The 22,363-nt window shown below is 54.8% G+C and overlaps 9 protein-coding genes across 9 annotated transcripts; 4 read left to right on the top strand and 5 right to left on the bottom strand.

Moving 5' to 3' along the window:
* Nucleotides 1–1,278: 1,278 nt before the first annotated feature.
* Nucleotides 1,279–4,024, top strand: CORC01_08881 (uncharacterized protein; the record flags this gene model as incomplete). The annotated part of the gene is made up of 5 exons (XM_022620511.1): nucleotides 1,279–1,340; nucleotides 1,450–1,529; nucleotides 1,729–1,761; nucleotides 2,520–2,864; nucleotides 2,940–4,024. 5 exons carry the CDS (start codon nucleotides 1,279–1,281, stop codon nucleotides 4,022–4,024), a joined length of 1,605 nt encoding a protein of 534 aa, XP_022473045.1.
* A 353-nt stretch (nucleotides 4,025–4,377) lies between these two features.
* CORC01_08880 (uncharacterized protein) lies at nucleotides 4,378–5,458 on the bottom strand (the record flags this gene model as incomplete). Its single annotated transcript, XM_022620510.1, has 2 exons — nucleotides 4,378–5,063; nucleotides 5,191–5,458. 2 exons carry the CDS (start codon nucleotides 5,456–5,458, stop codon nucleotides 4,378–4,380), a joined length of 954 nt encoding a protein of 317 aa, XP_022473044.1.
* Nucleotides 5,459–6,924: 1,466 nt separating this feature from the next.
* Nucleotides 6,925–8,191, top strand: CORC01_08879 (uncharacterized protein; the record flags this gene model as incomplete). The annotated part of the gene is made up of 4 exons (XM_022620509.1): nucleotides 6,925–7,449; nucleotides 7,552–7,607; nucleotides 7,676–7,823; nucleotides 7,940–8,191. 4 exons carry the CDS (start codon nucleotides 6,925–6,927, stop codon nucleotides 8,189–8,191), a joined length of 981 nt encoding a protein of 326 aa, XP_022473043.1.
* Nucleotides 8,192–9,078: 887 nt separating this feature from the next.
* On the bottom strand, nucleotides 9,079–10,507 carry CORC01_08878 (eukaryotic translation initiation factor eIF-1; the record flags this gene model as incomplete). The annotated part of the gene is made up of 4 exons (XM_022620508.1): nucleotides 9,079–9,227; nucleotides 9,287–9,379; nucleotides 9,504–9,860; nucleotides 10,414–10,507. 4 exons carry the CDS (start codon nucleotides 10,505–10,507, stop codon nucleotides 9,079–9,081), a joined length of 693 nt encoding a protein of 230 aa, XP_022473042.1.
* Nucleotides 10,508–11,343: 836 nt separating this feature from the next.
* On the bottom strand, nucleotides 11,344–12,540 carry CORC01_08877 (dioxygenase; the record flags this gene model as incomplete). The annotated part of the gene is made up of 3 exons (XM_022620507.1): nucleotides 11,344–11,617; nucleotides 11,756–12,237; nucleotides 12,313–12,540. 3 exons carry the CDS (start codon nucleotides 12,538–12,540, stop codon nucleotides 11,344–11,346), a joined length of 984 nt encoding a protein of 327 aa, XP_022473041.1.
* Nucleotides 12,541–14,659: 2,119 nt separating this feature from the next.
* Nucleotides 14,660–16,430, top strand: CORC01_08876 (TAM domain methyltransferase; the record flags this gene model as incomplete). The annotated part of the gene is made up of 10 exons (XM_022620506.1): nucleotides 14,660–14,683; nucleotides 14,756–14,794; nucleotides 14,963–15,053; nucleotides 15,117–15,158; nucleotides 15,223–15,348; nucleotides 15,417–15,439; nucleotides 15,500–15,537; nucleotides 15,601–15,738; nucleotides 15,872–16,291; nucleotides 16,358–16,430. 10 exons carry the CDS (start codon nucleotides 14,660–14,662, stop codon nucleotides 16,428–16,430), a joined length of 1,014 nt encoding a protein of 337 aa, XP_022473040.1.
* Nucleotides 16,431–16,905: 475 nt separating this feature from the next.
* On the bottom strand, nucleotides 16,906–18,790 carry CORC01_08875 (uncharacterized protein; the record flags this gene model as incomplete). Its single annotated transcript, XM_022620505.1, has 2 exons — nucleotides 16,906–17,252; nucleotides 17,305–18,790. 2 exons carry the CDS (start codon nucleotides 18,788–18,790, stop codon nucleotides 16,906–16,908), a joined length of 1,833 nt encoding a protein of 610 aa, XP_022473039.1.
* Nucleotides 18,791–18,833: 43 nt separating this feature from the next.
* Nucleotides 18,834–20,111, top strand: CORC01_08874 (uncharacterized protein; the record flags this gene model as incomplete). The annotated part of the gene is made up of 1 exon (XM_022620504.1): nucleotides 18,834–20,111. The coding sequence occupies one exon, from the start codon at nucleotides 18,834–18,836 to the stop codon at nucleotides 20,109–20,111; it is 1,278 nt and encodes a 425-aa protein (XP_022473038.1).
* Nucleotides 20,112–20,150: 39 nt separating this feature from the next.
* CORC01_08873 (uncharacterized protein) lies at nucleotides 20,151–21,335 on the bottom strand (the record flags this gene model as incomplete). Its single annotated transcript, XM_022620503.1, has 4 exons — nucleotides 20,151–20,580; nucleotides 20,641–20,736; nucleotides 20,877–21,006; nucleotides 21,050–21,335. 4 exons carry the CDS (start codon nucleotides 21,333–21,335, stop codon nucleotides 20,151–20,153), a joined length of 942 nt encoding a protein of 313 aa, XP_022473037.1.
* Between the last annotated feature and the right edge of the window lie 1,028 nt (nucleotides 21,336–22,363).

The following is a 22,363-nucleotide window of genomic DNA, read 5'->3' as shown; positions in this document are numbered from 1 at the left end:
GAGTGGTTGAGACCCTCTCATCCTCTCAAATCCCGAAATGACACGGGTATTCAGTTTGTGAGACAAATGCTGGCATGAGAGCCGCGATCCAAGGTGCCAAGATCCACGATCCGTGTTCCACATGGCCTCGAGATGCGGAGACGTAGCATGCCTGGTTCAGCAGTGACGTTTGAACTGAACCAGAGCTGACGGAAGAACCAGCCACGGAATTCCTAAGGTCTGGTCTCAATGAATATTGACAAGACTCGGGTACCCGTGACAACGGCTAATTAGATGGATGTTGGAAACGGAACGTTCCTTGGCGAGGGCGACCTGGGCATCAGGTCGATCAGGTCGCCTGGCACCGTTGTCAATCTCACATCGTCCGGAGGTCCACTTGTTCCGAACGGCTTTGGCGGCTTAAATCCACCTAAAAATTGGAAAAATGCCGGCCAATTTGATACGACGTCCCGGGTCCGTCGATGTAGGTGATGCGATCATTGAACGTCGGAAGATGGACGGGGCCAAGATCGGGCGCGCGGGCATCATGGCAGTCACGCGCGGCCCGGCGCCCCTTCCCTTCCTAGTCCGACGGACCCACCTTATCGGTTGATTACCTAAGATGTCGCGGCCTCTAGCAAAGAAGATGGGGTACTCTGAATTGGCGACATCACAGTTTTTAACGTCTCAGACATGTTCAACAGTTCTGTCATGGTTTGGGGAAATCATCTTCAAGTGAGGTGGCCTTGTATCTCTTCGTTACTCAACCAGAATTACGACTCGAGAGTCTGCACAGCAGAGAACGGCACGACTCCCCACCACCTCGGGCCCCCTCTACATCGGTAACACGGTGCCCACTCCCGGGACAGACAGCTCTGAATGGTCCGCCACCGCAGTCGGCCACTTGATCGCTGCTACTTTCCTTTAACACCCCCACCCACGGAGCGAAATATCCACTCCTTCGCAGACCATCAGCTAATCCCGTCAAAGAATAAGGTGCCCCGAGTTGGTGGTTAGCCAATGCCAAACCAGGCTCATCCGGGTCTAGCCATGTCACTATCTAATTCGCCGAGTGAGAGGAGTTTTTTCCCCTGGTCGTTACATTGTTTTGCGCGCAAATCTCGCTTCCTCTCACGCCACGGCCTTTGTAACCTTTGTAACATCGTCCCCCTCTCACCTCTCTCACGACGTTGACTTAAATTGAGATTTTATCGCATCTTTGGCGCACCGTCAACACTGAAAACTTCACTCCTCGTTGAATAGATTTTTGAAATCGCCAATCGCCCCAAAGCTGCAACCATGGGTCAACCCTCCTTCGCGGCGTCCAACGCCCTCATCTACGTGACTTATGGAGTCTTCCTGTATGAACTTCGCGCAACTCTTCCATCTCAACTCCCTCGATCATTGTTGCTTTCCTTCACAATTAAAGAGCATTCAATGCTGACTTTTTCGGGGGAACCCCGTGTACAGGATCACCGGTACTGCAATTGCGTGGAAGTTCCGCAATCAGTCTAAGGGAGAATTCCTGTCTGGAAACAGAACTCAGACGGGTCAGGAACCTTTTCCCCTCTCATGATGAGTGAGAGTGAGAGAGAAGGAGAGTGTTGATGCGGGGCGAGGCTGAGCCTTTTGTTTCTGACCGCGGCCGCAACTCTGCGCTCTCATCTCCGATTTACATGAGCACTCTCTCCTCTCATTCGAAAACCAAAAACCCGTGCGCTGCAAACTAACACCAAACCCTCCCCACAGCCTTCCCCTTGGCCCTCAACTTCATCGCCTCTGGTGAGTGAAGAAGACGCGGGCGGTCCAACCACTGCGCTTCTTAGTCCGATTAGCTCTTCTTTGAGAAAAAAAGAGCGGCAGAACACGGCACGGAAAACAGCAAAGACTACGCGAGAAAAGTTCCACGAACCACGCCATGCGGCCAGTAAAATGCATGGCTCAGATGGAACAGACGCCATGAGATGACCGACTTCTCCATCCCGTCCTCCCCACGGTTAGAGTAATCGTGAGACGAAAGATCAGGGTGACGCATCCAAACGAGACTGACAGGCAGGTTCGTAACCCAACAAAAGATCAACAACTCCTCGACTCCCTTTCCCCCCCACCTCCCTTTATCTGATCTCATCTTCTGAACGGGGGAAGACAACACTCCTAACCTTCTGGCCACCGAGGCGTACAACAACCTCCGGTCTGGCCAGAATTTTCCGTGGAAACCCTTTCCCCCCTTCTTCAGGTGTTATCAGAAAAAAAGGGGGATGGGGGATGGGATCATCGGGGATGCGGCTCACTACGGGCGCGGATTTGAAGCAGTCGCCGCGCATCCACCCTCTTTCCCGTTCGTTTCCTCTGAGAGGGGAAAAGCGACACAGGACGGAGGAGATGCCGCGATTCTTGCGGAAATGAAGCTGAGATTGCACCGTAATTACTCGATCAAGTTAATGCTTGCGTGGGAAACGTGCTGCCGCTCCGAACATCTCTCCCCCTCCCTTTCCCTTCCCCGTCTACTTCGCTTGTGAAATACTAACACGCCCCCCAAGCCCTCGGCTCCGGCATCCTCTTCTCCTACCCGGAGCTGGCCACCATCACCGGCGTCCAGGGCGTCCTGGTCTACGCCCTCGCGTCCTCGCTCCCGCTCCTCATCTTCGCCGTCCTGGGCCCCGTCATCCGCCGCAAGACCCCCGAGGGCTTCGTGCTCACGGCCTGGACGAGGCAGCGCTATGGCACAGTCGCCATGCTCTACCTCAGCTTCATGACCCTCGTCACCTTGTTCCTCTACATGGTCGCCGAGCTGTCCGCCATCGGGCAGGTCGTCAACGCCCTCACGAACCTGGACGGGCTGCCCGTCATGATTGTGCAGTGCGTCGTCACCACCATCTACACCTGTAAGTCCCAGTCCTAGAAACCAGGGCATCTATCCAAGCTCAAGCATGGCGGGACCCTGACCAACGCTTCCCCAGCCCTCGGCGGTTTCCGCATCTCCTTTGTGACGGACAACATCCAGGGCGCAATGGTTATCGGCCTCATCATCATCGTCGCCATCACGATGGGCGTCAAAACCGACATTGACACCTCTTTAATCGAGCCCTCGGGCCTGCTCAAGCCCACCCTCCTCGGCTGGCAGCTCCTCTACATCCTCCCCATCTGCATCCTCACAAACGACTTTTTTCTCTCGGGCTTCTGGCTCCGCACCTTTGCCTCCAAAACCGACAAAGACCTCCGCGTCGGCGTCTCCATCGCCGTCGTCATCATCCTCTGCATCCTCACAATGGTCGGCGTCACCGGCCTCGTCGCCGCCTGGTCGGGCGCCCTACCGCTAGACCAAATCGCCGAAAACGGCTCCGTAGCATTCTTCCTCCTCCTCCAGCAGCTCCCCGCCTGGGTCGTCGGCATCGTCCTCGTCATGGTCTGCACCCTCTCCACCGCCGCCTTTGACAGCCTGCAGTCCTCCATGGTCTCCTCCGCCTCCAACGACCTCTTCCGCAACCGCCTCAACATCTGGTGGATCCGCGGCGCCGTCGTGCTCATCATCTTCCCCACCGTCGTCATCGCCCTCAAGGCCCCCTCCGTCTTGCAGATCTACCTCATCTCGGACCTCGTCTCCGCCTCCGTGATTCCCGTCCTCGTCCTTGGATTGGTGGACCGCTTCTACTGGTGGCGCGGCTTCGAGGTTGTCGCCGGCGGATTGGGCGGCATCCTGACCGTCTTCCTCTTCGGCCTCGTCTTCTATGACGGCGACGCGCAAAAGGCCGCGAACCTCCTCATCATCTCCGAGGGCCTGTACGCCAACGACTGGAGCGTCTTTGGCGCCTTTGTCGCCGCCCCCGTCGGTAGTTTCCTCTGGGGCTTCGGCGCGCTGGGGTGCCGTCTGGCTTTCCAGTATGTCCTGGCCAAGAAGAGCGGCCGCCGCTTCGACGCGCTTGATCGTCCTGTTGGGCCCGGGTTCACCCCCGAGGCTGATGGCGTCCCTCACTTCGTTGAGAGGGACGAGTACGAGGCTAACTCTGAGGTCGAGGCCATCAAGCCCGCCGGCAAGTTCTTCTGAAAGGTAAGACCTTGACCTTGAAACTTGGCCTGCTCTTTGGAGCAAGCAAAGCACAAGTGATTAAAGTGGTGTTTTATCAAAACGCTGCTTAACACTTGCACAACAACCTACATCAAAATATGGAGAGGGGGCTAGATACCCACGGAAAGGGGGGGAAGAAGGGGGGAGATTTTGATTCTTGTATTTGGTGGTCGGAGAGTCTTTTTGCTCCTATGCAATCAGGCTTATTCTTTAGCCAGTTAATCAGACACATATAATACACTCATTACATGTTTGGTTTTACTCCTCATGCACACATTCGCCTTCGCCACCGCCTGTCGTTACTATGAGCGACAGCACACAACAGTGTCCGCTCACAGACGAGTCCCCCGTCTCTTGGCAAAGTCCTTCCTCTCCATATCCGCCATGCCCTTCTTTTCCAACTCCCAGTCCTCCATCGTCGTGGCACTGGTGTTGCCCCATACCAGCCACTTCTTTGGCGCCCACGTCTTGGGGTCGAACTGCCTGCTCATGACAAAGTACTCGGTCTGCTTCTGCACCCGCAGCCCGCCCTTGACAGGCTTGCCAGTCGTCCTGTCGACTTTCCCCAGCTTCTGCGAGCTCGAGATGGCGACAACGACCTGCTGCACAATGGGCGCGCGGCCCAGCGGCGGCATCATGGCAACCTTGTGGCTCACGACCCGCGGGCGGCCGTCGTACCGCAGCAGCTCCCACGTCAGCCTCTCGGTCGTCTTGCGGCGCGAGACGGCGGCCGAGAGGGTCTGGAAGAGGGCCGGGGTGCAAATTTCGCGGAGGGTGTCCTTGTCGCCGGCGGCCATGGCCTCGCCGAGGCGGCGGTGCAGGGCTTTGGCCTCGGGGACGAGCTTGACGCGGTTCAGCTTGCACCGCGGTCTGGTGGTCCAGGTCGGCATGGAGGAGACTTTGGCGCCAAAGACGGTGAGAAAGTCCTGGGCGCGCTGCTTGAGGCGGGCAAAGGTGTATTCCCATATGGCCTTGGGGGTCTTTTCGAGCTGGGAGAAGGGTAGGGCGACAAATGTTCCTGTTTTTGGTTCCGTGTTAGCGACCTGTCCTACCTTCCTCTCTGTTTCCCCCCCTTCATTTTCCTCCATTCTTCCATAGAACAGGGGCATATGTTCAGCAAGCCTCTCTTAACGCCGGTTACGCACCTGGGAGCATAATGTGTGCCATGGCCATGGACTTTTCAATCTCGCTGGCGGAGTACCCGCCATCCCCCTGGGAAGCCTGCTTGTTCAGGCGCGAGCTCATGCGCAGGTCCGCCGCGCTGCCCTTGCTCGCGTACCCCCTCGTCGCCGTCACCGTCATCGTAGGCGCCGCTGCTATCCTCTTGGTCGCGGGAAGGACTCTGGTGAAGGTCTGCTGCGGGCGCATGGCGGCGCTGCCGAGGCCGAGCAGCGGCCTCGCGGATCGGTACATGGCGCGCAACGGGTTGGTCGATCTCGTCTCGTTTCTTTCGTGCGTGGTTCGCGGTCGTCTCGGAGAAGTTGGCTAGCGCCGGAGTCAAGGAGAGGGTAGACTCTGGGAATGGTCTGATTCCGAACTGGTCGTCCTTACCGGGGAGCTCTCTCTCTCACGACCTTCGGCAACCAAAAAATCCAATTGGAAAAAAGGGTGGTCCAAGCTTTCGGGGGACATTTTTCGTCTTGGGATCCGCAATTCGGTCGGAGGGCACGGACCATATCATTGCCATGTAGACGCAGGTCGGGTTATCTAAGGTAGCCACACTGTGGCTGGAGCTCTTTCCTCCGCTGAACCTCGACTGCACCAATCACGACCTTGTCAATCATCAAGCCACGTAGAGTGGATTGTCGCTTCCAAAAATGACGACGCCGCAGGGTTGTGGTATCCGTAGATGATGTGTGTCGGACTCCGCAATGAGGGAGAGAGAGGTATTCGTACCTTACGCTACGTTTACGTACCTTACCCATGGTCGGGCAGGACCCTGCTGTCATTGTCTCAATTCGCATCCACAAGGGAAGCCCGACTAATAAGGTACCTGCTCAGAGACGACGTAATTAGCAATCAAGATAATGTGAGGTAGCGAATCTGGAAGGTAGGAAGATGCAAGCTTCACCTTCTTTTGGAAAATCAATTAATCCAAACTCTTTTTTTTTTATCTAGTCTATAACCTTAGCCAATAGCTCATCATCCAGACCAACTTGATTCGGCGATTTTGGAATCCCACGCACACACACTCTCCGCAATTGAGACTCGTCGACGCTATTGCGGCACGCGACCAAAGGTACCTACCTGGCTTTGCCCCCACGTCGTCCTCGTCCTCATCCTTCGAGACTCCAAATAACCCCCAAAAGGGTCCCTCTCACTCACGCTCCATCACGTCGGCATCCCCTCTTCTAACCCCCGGCCGCCTCCAACTTTTGGGTGGTCTCTGTTCCTTGGAACATATCTGTCCAAAAAAAGACAAGGAAAGAGGGAGAAGAGCCGCATCACAGCCCAATCTCAAGTACTGGACCACGACGCCGAGACAATCTTGGAAGCACAAGTACGTCGGAGTTCCCTTTTGGTCAGCCACTAGGTAGTTCTTGACCGGACCTTGCTTCTTCCAAACTTCCAGAAACCCGCTCTGCTGCTACACTATACTACCTACTCGACAACCTTACCTACCTCGGGGTTCAAGGTCCTCAAGGGCCTAGACGCCCACCGGACTCTACGACCAACCGACCATCTCTCAATAGCTTCTCACTTACCCCCTCCTCATCTGCCACACCCTGTCTTTCACTTTCGATCTGGCCCTTCCCTCCTTCGACAGCCCTCCAAACTCCATGCCGCCGTCGCCGCCGCCTCTGCAGACCACCGCATCCGAATCCCCTCCATCAATGGCAGCGCAATCCGCCGCAACACCACCGCCTCACCGAGCTTAGATGGCCCCCCTCGCGCGCGCCGTCTCAAATCACCACCTACAGCACCAGCACCAGCACTACCGCACAAACGGCACCCCGATTCCTACGAACGGCGCTCCGACCGCCCTCCCTCCGGCGCCGCCGCCGCACGTAAACGCGGATACAGACGACACCGCCTCCGGCCTGCCGCCTCCCTACAACCCGGACCTCGTCTCATCCTCCCTTCTCGAACCCCGCATCGCCGTCGTCCTCAATGTCCCGAAACCATGGCGGCCCTGGCTCTTCGCCTGCCGCCTCCTCTCCATCGGCCCGGCAATCTTCTGGGCTCTGCAGCCCGCCCTGACTCTCCTCGTCCAAATCATACCCGTTGCCGTCCCGGGGGGCAAGAAGGCCATTGATGCCGCTGCCGCCGCCGCCTCTGGAGTCGGCGTCGGCGGTGTGGTTGGCGGCGGGTTCGCGGGCAGCACGTGCCCCCCGCCCAATTGGCCCCCCGGACACCCCGAGATCCCATTCCCGTGGACCGAGATGTCACTGGGGCTCATGTGGGTATGTGGGATTATTGCTCTTCTCCGCGTTCTTTGTGGTTGTGGTGCCGTCGTGTTGGCGATAAAAGGACGAGATAAACCGCTAACTTGGACCTCGTATTAGTGCGGAGCTTCCGCGTACCTCTCCTTCTTTTTTATAGACTGCTTGATGTCACGATGGTCAGTTGAAATATCCCCTTCCCTTTTCCGGTTTCTATTCCACAGCGGGCCCGTCTAACACCCAACAGGCTCATCAACTACACCCCGCAAGCGACAATCATCCGCCTTCTGACGATCAACTCCACAAACGCTTTCCTCACCGAACGAATCCTCACATTCTCCGGCGGCTTCGAGGACCCAAGACTCCTTCTCCCAGGCTGGGTCACCATAGCCACGGTCAGTCCAAACATTTCCTACCCCTCATCCCGCCTGTCACTATACACCCCTCGCCCCAAAACCCCAAGCTCAACACCAACTAACACCCGTCGCCCGCTCGCGCACAAGGAAAGCAGACCCTCACAATAGCATACCACATAACCCAACGAAGCATAAACATCCAAAAAGAAACCTCCACCTCTATCAACATCTTCTCCATTGCCAGCTTCATCAGCATGATTTCCCTCCTTGCCCACCTCCACTATAACGGCTCAGACTATCCCGAGAAACCCTTTGAGTCCCTGGCCAGGTTCCTGCTGCAGCAATTTGAACGTCTCACCGGCGAGGCTATCCTGCCTTCGTACTCGCCTTCGCATAATGAGTTGTAAGAAGAGGCGCACGATCGAAATAGAATATTCTGGCTACTTAATGGCGAGAACCGGGGGAGGTGGGAACTCGGATTAGGAGACGGTCCCCGTGAGCTACGGGGAACGGTAGCGCTGAGCGACAGGGAGGGATAACGAGCTTGTTGAACAGTGATGTGTGTGCAGACATGTGCTTTGAGAAACATAGATACCCCAAGTGCCAATTATGCTGCAATACGAATGGTTCCCTGTCCCCATGTCGCCTTGGTTTGAGCTATGATGAGAAATCGTGGTTGAAATCGGATCAGTGAGGTAGCTACGCAAGTGTTCAGTTTGGATGGGGAGATTAAGTGGAAAATCTTCATCTTGCCTACGCAAAGTCTCAAAGCAAGACAAAGATTTGGGAGTTTAAAAGTCGACTCCCGTACGATCAGCAACGTGTCCCTGACTCGTGAGATGGCAAGCAACTCTGGGTTGATAAACATTTTGAGAATGGGGGAATGCCCGTGGCACAACCCTTACCAATTCACAAAAGAAAAGAAAAGGCAGCTCCTTTTCACAGACCATTTCACAAGCATGAAAAGAGACACTTGCGACAAGTTGTTTATTTTCATAGACTATATCTCTGGACCGACCAAACTGTCAATAGGAGTAAGGCGGTGCCTTTTGAGATGCTCGAAATCTAACCGTCTCGTCATGCGTCGAAGCTGACGCAAGTCGCCCTAAACCTCCACCGATAACCTCTTCCGTCGGTGGTAGGTATACCGTCCTACTACGTCACATAGGGAGCCGGCACTGAGCGGCGTCGGAAGGCGGGAGGCTGCTATGCCCCCTTATCATCCTCAGGCCCGGACGTCAACCATAGCCAGTTTGGCCAAGGTTGGTAGGAACGGTGGCGACTTGCGGCGTGCTTAGAAACCGTGGACCTTGATGGTCTTGGAATCCAATCCGAGTCCCTCCTTGGTGTTGATGAGGAACTCTTGCACGACCTTGCGCTGATCACCTTGGAGCTGGATGACCTCGCCCATCTCGCTGTCAGCTACGATGGTGCCATTGCAAGCTAGACAGAAGGATATTAGCCGGCTTTCGAGGTCGGGGTTGGAGCGGGGTAAATCGTACCAAATTGCTTCTTGATGACCTTGAGAATTTTCTTCTGGTCGAATTTCTTCGGGAGACCCTGAACGGTGGTCAAAGTCTTTCGTCCATTGCGTTCTACAAGCCGTTTGTTAGTAGTTGTATTGTATATTGGTTTGATGTCGTCGGGCCTAGCAACGCAGTGTCGGGACGTGCGGCAATTGTGTATCTTGACAGCGAGGATCGGAGATTCGCGACGTACGTTGAATCCGAATATGGATATAGTTTTGAGACTGTTTGGTCTCGCCGGTGTCTTCGTCGGCTTCGGCGAAGGGGTCTAAAGCACGAATATAGTCAGTGTTTTGGTGATGGAAAATCGGGGCGGTCAGGAGGTCGAGTGCGACGTGTTCCGATCTCCAGAAGGACAGCGTCCCGAGGGAGTGGAAGGAACAGGGCGGCGATTGTCGTAAATGGAGGAGAGACGAATGTAGCAGTGACGTACCGTAGGACTTGAGATTTTCAATTGACATAAACTCGTCTGTTCGGGGGTGACTTTGGGAAACGGTTTGGGTGACGTGTGTCGGAGGGTTAGCGACGGACGGCTTGGAGGGCGGTCTCGCTGTAACTGTTGTTCAAGTCGCTGAGTTGCTGATGCGAAGAATGCGGGGACAACGGTTGTTTTAGCGGTGATCTGTCGTTGTTGTTGATGTATTTGTTTAATGGTGGTGAAGTGGTGTAGGTGGTAGAAAAGGAGATCGCTGGGCTGAATATATACGTCGGAAGATTTAGAGGGGGTAGACGGGCCTGCAGATCAATGACTGATGTTAGGGCGGGCAGGCGGGTAGGCCGCAAGGTGAGTAACTTGGGAGGAATGACGGATTCGGGAGGGCACTGAACAGAGTCGCAGAGGGCGCTGCAGCCAGGTACCTGCCTACCTTACCTTATCTGCCCGCCCGTATGTAGCGACGTACCCCTTAGCATGAGCAAGCCGGAAGACACGAGGGGCAACAATGCACGGGCCACTCGCTGTTTCTTGTGCCTGGCTGAGAGCCTGAGCCAGTGGAAGACGGAATCGCGTGAACCGCTGACAGCGCCCGATGGGAGAGATAAGGCAATGGGACCGGGAAGTCTCTGATTATCCAGTTTCTGACCTAGGTAGGGATTCATCGTACCGTACTTCACACCGTACTGGTAGCCCAGTCGTTGGACATCCTCCTTCTCGTCACCTCGCACAGCTCGATGGGTTACTCCCCCTGCTCCCTTCATCCCAAAGTCAGTCCTCGCAGTGAGCACGTAGTGACTGACAAACCGGTCCGAGTCCTGCACAAGACGAAGGTTACCCTACTATGTACGTGGTTGGGTGTCACACTCGGCACAATCACACCAGCACGGCCCACACCCAGTTGTGGCTGGACTTGTCGAGTCGCGCCGTCATTGCGACCCCATGATTGTCCCCTGGCTATATGCGGTTTAGTCGGCGGGATGCCCAAACAATCTGTGGATGCCCTCCGCAGCTCGTATCTCGGCACTTTGCGCTACCCGGCCCCCAAGTACAGCCCCGGCGAGGCCTCTGCCAGGACGTCGGCGCCACCGGAGCTTCCTTGATACAGCTGCCAGAGGTCTCTTGTCAGCACCAACTACCTCCTTCAACCACGTCCCTTGGACTGAGACATGGGCAATCATCTGATAAGGAACCCACCTGGAAAGAGTGGTAGCCCAAGTGAGGCACATTGCTATTTGTTTCGTCTGCACGAGAAATCCTTCCTCCCTGCGTCTGCGGCGTCTGCATCGACGCCAACTTCCAGACCTCGCGCCTCGAGCGGCCATCTGATGCCAGCCGGCACAGGCTGTGGAGATCACCGGTGCTCCCGCTTTCGGCGCCCAGCCCAGCCCTACCAGTCTCCGGATGCGGCTCCACGATGCGTCACTGGAAGCTGACTAGCCTGTCCCTGTCCACCAACACAATCTGATGAACAGAATCTTTCAGGTTGGCATAGTAGAGCATCTATAGCTTTGATTTCATCGTGCGCGAATCACTCGACTCTGGAGTCACGGAATGGAAAAGATAAGACTTTCAATTTTCAATACAGTTCCATCAGTCATCAGTCCAGCTCTGGCACCGGTAAATGGTCGACGAGCTTCAGATGCGTCAGACCTAGCTTCCCCAAGGCTTCGATGGCGTTCCGGTCCCGCAGCTCCTGCGTCTCCTTCTCCGAGACGAGCACAAAGTCCTGCTCCAGGAACCAACTGCCCTCCTTGACGCTGTACTCCTCCGCCGTCGCCTTGTCCACCTTGTCGAGGTCGACCACGAGGCTCGTCTTGACGCCAAACACCGCATCCGATTTCTCATATGGGTCTCCCCGGATATAGAGCGCGCTAAGTGATTGCGTCAGCCAGACCCACGATCCATCTCACCCAACCCTTGTCCTCCGCATCGGAACGGGGCGCTTTTGGGGGAGGGCTCACTCCTGCGACGAGAAGGAAAAAAGATCATGGCGGAAGGAAGAAACCTACGTGATCAAGTGGTCCCAGCCTTCCTTCTGGAACATAAAGTGCAGATGCGCTGGCCGCCAGCAATGACGCCCTAACAGCTGCAGCAACTTTCCGACCGGCCCATCGTGGGGGATTGGGTAGCTCACGGGCTTGATTCCCTGGAAGAAAAAGCGGCCCTCTTTATCCGAGATCATGACGCAGCGCTCGCTCGCTCCTGTCCTCCCCTCGTGCTGCACATCGTAGTGGCCACTGCTATCCGTCTCCCAGATGTCAATCTTGACCCCGGAGATGGGGTTGCCCTGCCGGTCCTTGATCCTGCACACGACCAGCAGCGGTTCGCCCTCCGGATCTCCAGACATATTGGCCCCGTTCTCCAAAGTCGGCGCATCGTGTGTATGGAAGGGTCCCAGGACGGAGCCTTCTGTCGAGTCGGCCGGCTTGGGGTGGTTGATGCTGTCGATGAGCAAGGAGAGGCCTAGAATGTCGGAGAGGAGAATGAATTCCTGGTCAGGTTGCGGTCAGCTTCGTTCGTCACAGTTCCAAGGCCCGACGCCGTCTTCGCATCAGGCGCGACTTACATGCCGCACGTCGCTGCTAATTTGTCCGCAGCCGACGAGGAAATTCAGCGCCGCCATCCATTCGTCGGTGCTCAGCCGCGTCTCCCGCGCAAAGTCGTGCAGGTGAGTGACCAGCCGTTCCATGAGGTACTTGAGCCGCGCATTGTCGCTTTGGGAATTGATGCGGATCGTGTTGGGTGTGATGTTATTGATCGTGAGATCCAGGAGTTCTGGTGTGTTTTGGGCCATTGTTGCTTGCTAACTATGCGTGATCCAGTTGGGGGCAATATATTCTTTGAAACCGCTTTTTGCTTGCCCGATTGAGGTACTGCGTTGGTTCGCCTCGTCTGCCTTTAATAGGACCCCGGATTTACCTGGAAGTGATGTCGTTCTTCAGAGGGAGGGGGTCCTCTTTATGTAATGCTCTGTAATCACCAACCTCCGAATGGGCTGTGTATAACCTGCGGTACGGGTAGTCTTTGTGAGCTTCGCGCTGCCGTCGACGGGTGACACCTAAGCCGTTATGCGGTAAACCCGTAGTCAAGAGACAACGGATTTACGGAGCAAGTCTTTAAGTCCTAGGTTTAATCGCACGGAAAGGTAGGCATGTGTCAGCAAATTGTAAGTCGTGGAGACCGAGCAGTCGGGAACCTTTCTCCCCCTTCCCACCTCCATCTCCCCGGCTACCGATCTTACGTCGCCCCCATGACATCCAGTCCGAGTCTCTGACCTCACAAGGGGGATCGTTATGCAGGGTTATAGCGCTGCCCCGCCCCCCGCAAGCTGTCGCGGCCCGCGGGAGGTGGTGAGGTCGAGAGTGGAGGGGTAAGTAAATAGAGGCCCGAGCGCCCGCCCGGGTCCTGGCTCGGGACTTGCGATGGGTGGGCGGGTGTACAAGCGGCCTCTTCGGCACTCACTCCGGCCGGGATTATCTTCGGGGAGGGAATTGGGGGATCATGATTACGGGAGTGATTGCGAGGCTGTGAAAGGTTATTCGCAAAGTTTAGTGATGTCTCGCTGCCGATTACCTACCTGGTCAGAGCGAATTGTAGTTGCCTTTTCATAGCCGTGGCTCTGCGAGGGTTTGTTGTGCCATGAGCTTAATCTGCAAAAGTTCTACCTGAGGAAGGGTGATGTATTAATGCAGTTCAGCTGTAGAAGAAATGATGGGAAGTGTCCAATGTTCTCAGAAGCTCAGAATGGCGGGGATCTAGCATCGTAAATAAATGTCGAGATGGGAAACCAACAGTGACACCAACTTCGCATTGCAACAGTGCACCTCTCAAGCAAACTGGGCCATGGTCCATTCATTCCCCTTTTGAATAATTTCCTAGAATAAGAGTAAGAGATCCTAGCAGTCTCTCCAGCCTTGATACATTATGTATTCTTCCCAAGCTTTCCTCCCGCCTCTGGTTACCATCCACCAAAGGCCCAAGTCCCCGTCAGCTCTAATCGGCTCTAAGCTCCGAGTCGGGACCCGCTTCAAGTGGCCAGGCTCCGGCAGCGGCGTAGGATTCCCGCGAACGTCGCCGCACTCCGAGCTCGCTTACAAAGAACGCAGCGTCGAGCTGCCGGGGCCACGTGGATACGTGCCCTATCAAACGACGAGATAATACAACATAACAGATTGGTTAATCAAACCTAATCCGAGTCATGAAAGCGCAATCACAAAGACACCATGAATATTATTCATAAACCAGAGTGAAGGGGAAAAAGAAATATAAGAAAAAAAAGGGCACGGACGAGTGAGTAAATTCGCGGATAGAGCGGAATAGTTCTGAATTGACAAATGTTGTCCGTCACTTCCCACCCCTTTCCGGAACACCGACGAATCAATCTGGGCATTTCCAGGTCCCTGCATGATCATCAAAACTCAAAGTTTACGACGACGTCCGAGCTTTCTCTTCAGGTGGCGGCTTGAAGCGACGTATGGTATTGACTATTCAGGTCCTCCGTAGTCTGGATTGGAGTTTCCCGTAGACGCCGACGGTAAGATAAGGTAAAGTAGATCCCGCAAAGGTACCCGGTTCACGGAGGTGCTCGAGTGCGACATGTGCCTGCCGCCAAGAAAATGGACCACTGCTTCTTCACCTTCAAGGTTGGGGTTGGGATTCTCTATAGAGTAATTACGGACAAGAGATGTAATCGTAAGGTGCCGCCGGTGTGATTGATGTGTGTGCAAGTGCCATCGGATTAAGCTCCGACTGACTCTCGTCCCTTTTCCCCCCTGGGCCCTTCCCCATACCCTCACCATCCTGGGAACCTTTATCCACCTTTGGATTCCCCGAACCCAAACCGGGGGGTGTTGATCAATCTACCATCCTTCAAACATCCACATCGATCAAGAAGAATTCCAGACTGAAGAGATATGGCTGCCACTGGGCAACCTCTGGTAAGATCTCTAGAGAAATTTTTCAAGCTTCGTTTGCGGTATCGTACTGACTGTTTGCTTTTTCTTCCCCAGGAACCCGATACTTTTGATTCGGACTCGGCAATCTCGGAGGTGTGTGTTCCAATGCACCCCCCACACTGTACCTCTCATGTTCAATTACGTGTCTGCGTTTCACGTCACATCCCGCGCAATGGGAGCTCACCAAAGATGCGCCTCGAGATGCCCCAATGACGCTTCCCAAAAGATGAAGCGAGAAACTGACTTGACGACGTTCCACAGCTCCGCAATGGTAGTACCGATTCGCCTACCCCGAGCATGTTGACAGTGCTGGAGGAGAATGGCAGGACGTATCACGCAATGAGTTCCGGGAGTAAGATGTCCTTTGAGTCCCGGCTTACCAGTCCCCTGCCTGGCTAACATATTTTTCACATAGAGTACCCGTTTCCCAACGATATTGTCGAGCAGGAACGCCTTGGTTTGAATTCTTCTCTTCTCCATGTGGATTAGGAAGAGCCGAAGCTCATTGCATCTCTCACCAGATTTCCAGCACCTTATGTGGACTGTGACATTAGGCGACAAGCTCTGCCTATGCCCCAAAGGGTCACAAAAAGCAAAGCGCGTGCTAGACGCCGGCACGGGCACCGGAATCTGGGCGATGGATTACGGTGAGCCCAACTCCTCCTGCTGACTCTCCTTTCCTCAGAGCGATGAGACTGACGGGGTGAAATTACAGCGGACGCACACCCCGAAGCCAAAGTTGGTTTATGAGATTCTTTGGGACCCGGGCGATAGTTACTAATCGCACGCTCACCCTAGGTCATTGGTGTAGATCTGAGCAATATTCAGCCTAAGTGGTGAGATACAATCGTCGTGGAGAACATTCACCCCCTTCACGTTCACTGACGCTGGAATGATAGGACGCCTCCGAACTTGACTTGGGAGCTGGACGACCTGGAGCAGGACTGGACTTGGTCTCAGCCTTTCGATTTCGTCTTTGTCCGCATGCTAGCAGGGAGTCTAAAAGACTATCAAGACTTTGTAAACCAAGCATTCGAGTGTGTCTCATTTTCCCCCTTTTTTCTTTTTCTCCCATCCCCCCTCCCCTCTCCCTCCTTCTCATTCTACGTTCATCGTCACACGAGCCTTCATGCCAGTGACTACCCTAACACTCACCTCTTCACCACCCAGAAACCTCGAACCAGGCGGCTATCTCGAAATGCAAGACCTAAGCCTCCCCTACCGCTGCGACGATGGCAGCCTAACCGAAGAGAACCCCGTCCACAAGCTCTCGGACCTCTTTCTCAGGGGCGGCCGCGTGACGGGCCGCCACATGGATAAAGCCCCCATCTACAAGGACCTCATGCGCAACGCGGGCTTCGTCGACATCGTCGAGGAACAGTTCAAGTGGCCCGTCAACGCGTGGCCGCGCGACCCGCACTTCAAGACCTTGGGGGCCTGGACGCACTGTAATCTCGACCACGGACTCGAGGGGCTCACGCTCGGGCTCGCGACGAGGAATCTGCGATGGAGCAGGGAGGAGACGCTGCTTTTTTGCGCGACGGTGAGGAAGACGTTGCGGAGCCATAAGGCGCATGCCTACATTCCCTTGTAAGTTTGAGATCGATGACAGCGGAGCAATTGCCAAGAGGGGCGCATGTTGACTTGCTACCCTAGATACGTTGTTTATGGGCGGAAGCCGGCCGAGGCGAAAAGGGGAGACTCGAAGCCACCGGCAGGTATACAGTAGCCTATCGTCTCCTCATTGGGGGCGTTGTCGCGTCGAATAGGTGATGAGGATAGACTCCAGGGCTGGCGGGTTGGATGGGTACCATTTTGCATATGGTTCACGGCGTTGCGCAGCGTGCTGCTTGGGCATCATTGGACAACGGTGGGGAAGGGCAAAGGGCGTTCATCACGAGAAAATCATTCATCAGTTCATCGAGAAACCTTTTTGTTTTCATTACTCTATCTAGGAAATAACTCAGGCACGCCAATCCGTCGGGTTGCAGTACAATGGAGTCTCATAGTATTGGTACTTGTTGTGCCACCAGTCCATCAATGGACGTGGTTCAAATCAGATCAGGATAGGAGCAAACTAGGGAATCGTCACCCCGGGGTTGAGAAGCAAATGGTTCCCTCCAGCGAGTTGTTGAAGCAAGTTGTTGAATTGACGGGAAATTCCAGATCTCTAGGACGGTGATATCTTCACTTGCACATGAAACCTAGGCAGCCCGATCCCTTGCTCGATGACGAGGTGCGAGCCGATCCATGTGTTTCTTCCATCGAGCCCACCAGATACCGCTCCTCTCCTGGACCACTGGCCCGTCGGGTGACCCGTTTTCATCGTCAACCGGGTCAGTTGCACTGTTGTGTCGGAAAATAGGGCCGAGACCTCCCCATGGATAAGCTGGGCTTGAAGGAAGAGGGGCGTTCGAGATGGTCGTGGTGGGCGTGCCGGCTACAGAGAAGCTGGTATCGGGTATGGCACCGCTGTCCTTGCTGGGATTACTCAAGCGGCTTGTCGTTGATGTGACAAAGGTCGTGGCAGGGTTTACAGATATCCAGGTTCCTGTGGTGTTGTTAAAATGATGACAGGCTAATTTGGGGAGGGGTCGACTGACGATCGGTCTGGACTGAAGACGTCCATGTACTTGTTAGTCCAGCCGACGATGCTATCGTGATGTTTTGCCACTTGGAAGTGCAGGAAGGCCTGGGAGGGTACGTTGTGTTGTTCAAAGAGGATGGTGGGTATGCCCAGGTTGGATCAGCGCTCGCCGTGGCGGAGGTGATGAGAACACTTGTGGTGACGACCTGAGTGATGGTGCCATTCGTGCTGGTGACGGTATGGCAAGGCCATGAAGTTCCAGGTGGAAGGCCAGTGGAATTGGTGACTGCTGGTTGCGCAGACTCGGTCAGAGATGCCGGGGCGCCAGGGGAAGAAAAATAGCTGGTAGAGGGCGCAGAGGGCGATGCGATTCCGGAAGAAATTCCAGAAGAAATTCCAGAAGTAGATGAGTTGAAATGCGAGAGCGTAGGTACAGGTAATATAGACACAGAAGAGAAGACTGTTCCTGACGCAGTCCAGGTGACATGAGGCGTCGAGATTACTTCAGAGATGGTGGTCGAGTTGCTGAATGGAGGCAGAGACGAAGGCGAACTGAGGGTAATAGGCGGGAAGCCCGTTGAGAAGGCCGTACCGTTTGTTGTTGTGGCCGTCACGTTTTGCGGAGGAGACGAAGGAGTGCCAGAAGGACCTGTCGGGATACCTGTGGCGGACAACGCACTTGAAGCTGTTGAGTTTGGCCATTGGCCCCATGTTGAACTCGAATCGGTAGGAGCGCCGAAAGGACCGCCTGTGCCGGGCCAAGTGACGCTGTTTCTTGTCCCAGCAGAGGTGCCGGTGGCACCCGGGGCCGTGGTACTGTTGAAGGTCGGGAAGGGTGGCGACAAACCCGAAGAAGGAACGTTGCTGAGTGTCTCGGTAATACTGCTGTTTCCCCTAGTGGTCGTAAAAGTAGAGATGGGGAGTCCCGATGCGGAACCAGAAATCCAAGTTGGCCTTGGAATAGCAGTGCCGTTCCCTGTTGGGAATGGTGGCGGTCTGATGGTAGAAGGAATACTGTTGGATGTTTCTGGAGGCTCAGATGTTTGAAACACGGTTCCCGAAGCAGGATATGATATCCCAGTGCCACTGCCTGTAGGTCCGGGCAGCGCGGTCGAGTTTGTCACGGGGAAAGGTGGCGCATGGGAGGAAGAGGGCAGGCCGGTGACGCCGGTCGAAATCATTGTAGCACCACTGCCAGAGAGAATGACGGTGCCGTTGATCGTTGCCGTTGCCGCTGGAGGTGGGGTCGAGTTCGTTGTTGGAAATGGGGGCAGACCATTTCCGATGGACGTGTACTTTGAAGCTACAGTTCCTGAATACACCGTAGAAGACGGAATGCTAGAGGCGTTTGCTGCTGTGGGCCAGGGGGATTGAGTTGAATTCGATGTGGGAAAGGGAGGCAGCGAAATCATTGAAGATGTGAGACTGTGAGTAGTGTTGGCTGTAAATGTCTGTAAAGCCGTTCCATTGGTGCTCGAGGACGCCGTTAGACTGAGAGTCATCCCGGTTGGCCGCAGAGTGATTGTGTTCACTCCGCTCACGGTGATGACTGAAGCTGTTGGGCTACCGCCTGAAGGCCCGAAAGTTGTTGAGTTGATCCAAGGGAACGATGCCGAAGCTGACCTGGTCATGTTTGCTACACTACTTGCCGACGAAGTGATCACAGGGATCGAAACGGTGCCAGTAAGAGATACCTGGGTGGAATTAAACGTCGGCCAGGGTGGCGAGACTGGACCGACGACGGAAGAGTCGGTTTTTGAGGTGCCAGCGGTTGCTGATGATGGAGGCCTTGCTGTGCCTGTTACCCATACTGATGATGTGGAGTTGGAGACTGGCCATGGAGGTATCGTGGCAGAAGCTCCTGCCGGGATCGAAGTCCTATTGGAGGTTACTGGGCCCCCAGAATGGCTTGTTGACGTCCAAGTGGCATTAGCACTAGCGGTCAATGTCGAATTTGGTAATTGGGGAATGGATGAAATTGTAGCAGTCATGCTTGTGGCATTCCATACCGATGTAATGACTACCGTACCCGCCGTGGAGAGCCCTGGGGAGCCCTTTGTTGGAGTCATGGTCATGCTTGAGTTCCAAGGAGCCGTGAGACGTGTTCCGTTGGAGGAAATAGGGATTGGAGTACCTGACACTAGACTGCTCGAACCGCCCGTCGATAGTCTAAGAGAAGTAGTGTTGGATGCAGGATATGGAGCTATTGCGCTAGAGCTATTGGCAGCCGAGGGAAATGCACCCGTCCCGGACGGGAAAGATGATGGGCTTGCTTCACTAACAGAGCCAAGGGTACCGCTTGGTAACACTGTCGAATTGGCTGGGAACCAAGGCGCGACAGTGACAGCGATACTTGTTCGGATGACGGACCCAGTTCCTGAGATGACAAGCGTCGACGTGGGCAGGATCACGGTGATTACGGGGGGGGAAGTCCAGTTTCCAGTCGGGCTTGACGAATTGTATGAACTTGATGATCCGGGACTTGAAGTCCCGGCCGTGGGTAGAACCTCAGATCCTGTGCCAAATACGGTCGAGATAAAGACCGTGCCTTCATTGGACATTATAATGGTCGAGTTTGGCAGCGGAAATGGTACCCGTGTTTGCGAGGCTGATTTGGTAGACGGCGGTATGCCAGATGCGTTCCAAGATGTCGCTGACGGTTTGGTTGATGATTTGAAACCAGAACTCGATACCACGCTTACTAGGCTGCTCACTGCGCTACGAGAGGTAGTCGATTTGGTTGGGAATGGTGTTGGCTTACTCGAGTTGTTGAGAGTTGTGGCCGTAGCATTGCTGTTCCAAGTTGACGAGATCGGGACTTGAGAGCTTGTTGATCTGCTCGTTAACACACCTGTACCAAATTTAGTCTGGCTGTCGGTCACCAGAGCACTTGATTGTGTACTGTTCCAACCGGCAGTTGCTTGAAGGGTCTGCGAGAGAGTCGATATGCGGACGGTTCCATTGGAGCTGAGAGTGATGATGGAAGGGGCTACGGTGATCGAACTTGCGGGCTTCGAGGGGCCTATGGAAGTCAACGTTGATGAGGACGAGTTGGGTGGGTAGTTCTGCGAGCTGGTCACGGAAGTGGGAAGGGCGGTCGAATTCCAGAGCGTGGGCCACGGAGTCTCCACGGGTTGAGTCAGCGTAGGAGCTTGGTTGGAAGATACGAAAAGAGATGTTATCGACGAGGATGTATTCAAAGAAGATGAAGCGGGAGCACCGGTGGCAGTTAGTACCTGGGACGATGAATTGAACAAAGTGAAAGGTAGCGAGAGCGTGGGAGACGCCGATGCTGGAGCAGTCGCAGATATAGCAGTGCCATTGTTGACCTCGGACACAGAAGCAAGCGTACCAGATAAAGTCTCTGAAGAGGTTGTCTGGTTGACGCTCAACGAAGTTGCCGGAGCGGATGACACGCTTGCTGTTGCGGCTTTGGTCGAAGTATTGGCTGGCGGCCATAGAGTCGATTCCGTCAAAACCGAGGACGAGACAATCGAGGGGACGACACTGGATGAATTCAATGATACGATAGTGCTAGTCACATTTGAAGACGCAGTAGGTGAAGAAATATCAGAACTCGGGGGATACGTGACGACAGTATCGGAGGGAGTGGCAGTAGCTCCGTTAGAAGCAGTGGAGCTAGGGGAAGCAGGGCCAGAGACGCCAGATGTGCTGGTATCGCCAGCGGCCGAACCGACGTTAGTGGAAGACGCTGAGCCTGTCAGTATAGCAGCAGCAACAGAGGGAATCATACAACTGACCATAGTTATTTGTGGTAGGGAAAGTCTCAGTCGATGACGGCTGGTCGCCATAAGTGGTGGGAGGGGGAAGCGGCGGGTAAGTGTATCCATAGTCGTAGCTGCTGATGAAGACGTTGGGACCCTGAGGGCTCCTCGCCCGATGCTCAACTTTGAGGGCAGCGGCTTTGGACTCAGCCTTGTCTTGCTGCTCAAAATCATTGGCATGTGCAGTGGCTGCTACGCCTGCAGTGAGGGCCAGCAACGCGCATATCGACGCGAGGTCGACTGTGAGAGACGAGGCTCGCATGTTTGGAGTTCCTTCTGAGGCGGTATCAGTACAACAGTACAAGATTTTCTAGTGCAAGGGATACAGTAGAATCTTGAATGTCGTACCTTGTGAGTCGCTGGGGTTAGAAGTAATCAAATAAACAAAAATCTCTGCTGCTGCGAGCTGAAGTGAACGAACGAAGGCCGACTCACTCGTATTCGAGTGACGACTGGGGATGGGTGCAGGAGAAGAAAAGAAGGAGGGGGAAGGGGAGGAGGAGAGGGGGAAAAAAGACCGAGGTGGGAAAACGAGGGGAAAAAGCTGTGTGCAGGCATCAGAAGCAGGGGAAGGCACAGTTATAGCAGGAGGTCACGACTTCTCAGATGAAGGTGTCATGTTGGGAAGGCACCACCATCCATTGGCTTACACGTGCCTCTCCTTCCTCTGTTCACGACGGCTCCTATCGTACGTCCTTCGCCCGATTTGGGTCTACTTTACCTTGGAAGGCAGTTCCCAACACACGGATTATTTACTTCTTGTCATGGAAGGGAACCTCTCACCTCAATGGACTGCAAACGAGTATCGAAGCGGGCCAAAGAGAGGTAGTCAAAATCTCCATGGCATCTTATGTCCGGGTTGGTGAGAAGTCTGGAAAGAAGCGATCTCTCCTCCATTAGGCTTCATTATTCGCGATGTCAGGAACTTGGGAAGAAAGACGCAGCCTAACGTACCCAAGGGTAGTCACGGGAGAGGCACACTCGAATAGGCGATTTGCTACTCTCCGGACTGAGTCCGACGCACCGTACAGATGCGAGTTCGCTGTATGGTGATCGGCTCGAGGTCATCGAACAGATCGTAGCCATACCTCAACGCCTGTGAAACGAGCAGAGGAGTGACCTACTCGTCTGGTGCTCTGTCGGAAACGCCTTCGCCCAACATGGAAAGCCAATACTGTTGCGGAGGCTTCGCATCACTGGCCCCCCCTCCATTCTAATCTGAATCTGTTCCTGCGTGGGATATCACCGAAGGGAACGCATCGTGACATCCACTCGCAAATCACCAAGCAC

This window comes from Colletotrichum orchidophilum (assembly GCF_001831195.1).
Source record: "Colletotrichum orchidophilum strain IMI 309357 chromosome Unknown Scaffold_77.1, whole genome shotgun sequence".
NCBI lineage: Eukaryota > Fungi > Ascomycota > Sordariomycetes > Glomerellales > Glomerellaceae > Colletotrichum > Colletotrichum orchidophilum.
The sequence above is the reverse complement of the archived record's forward strand: the minus strand, read 5'-3'. Positions and strand labels throughout refer to the sequence as shown.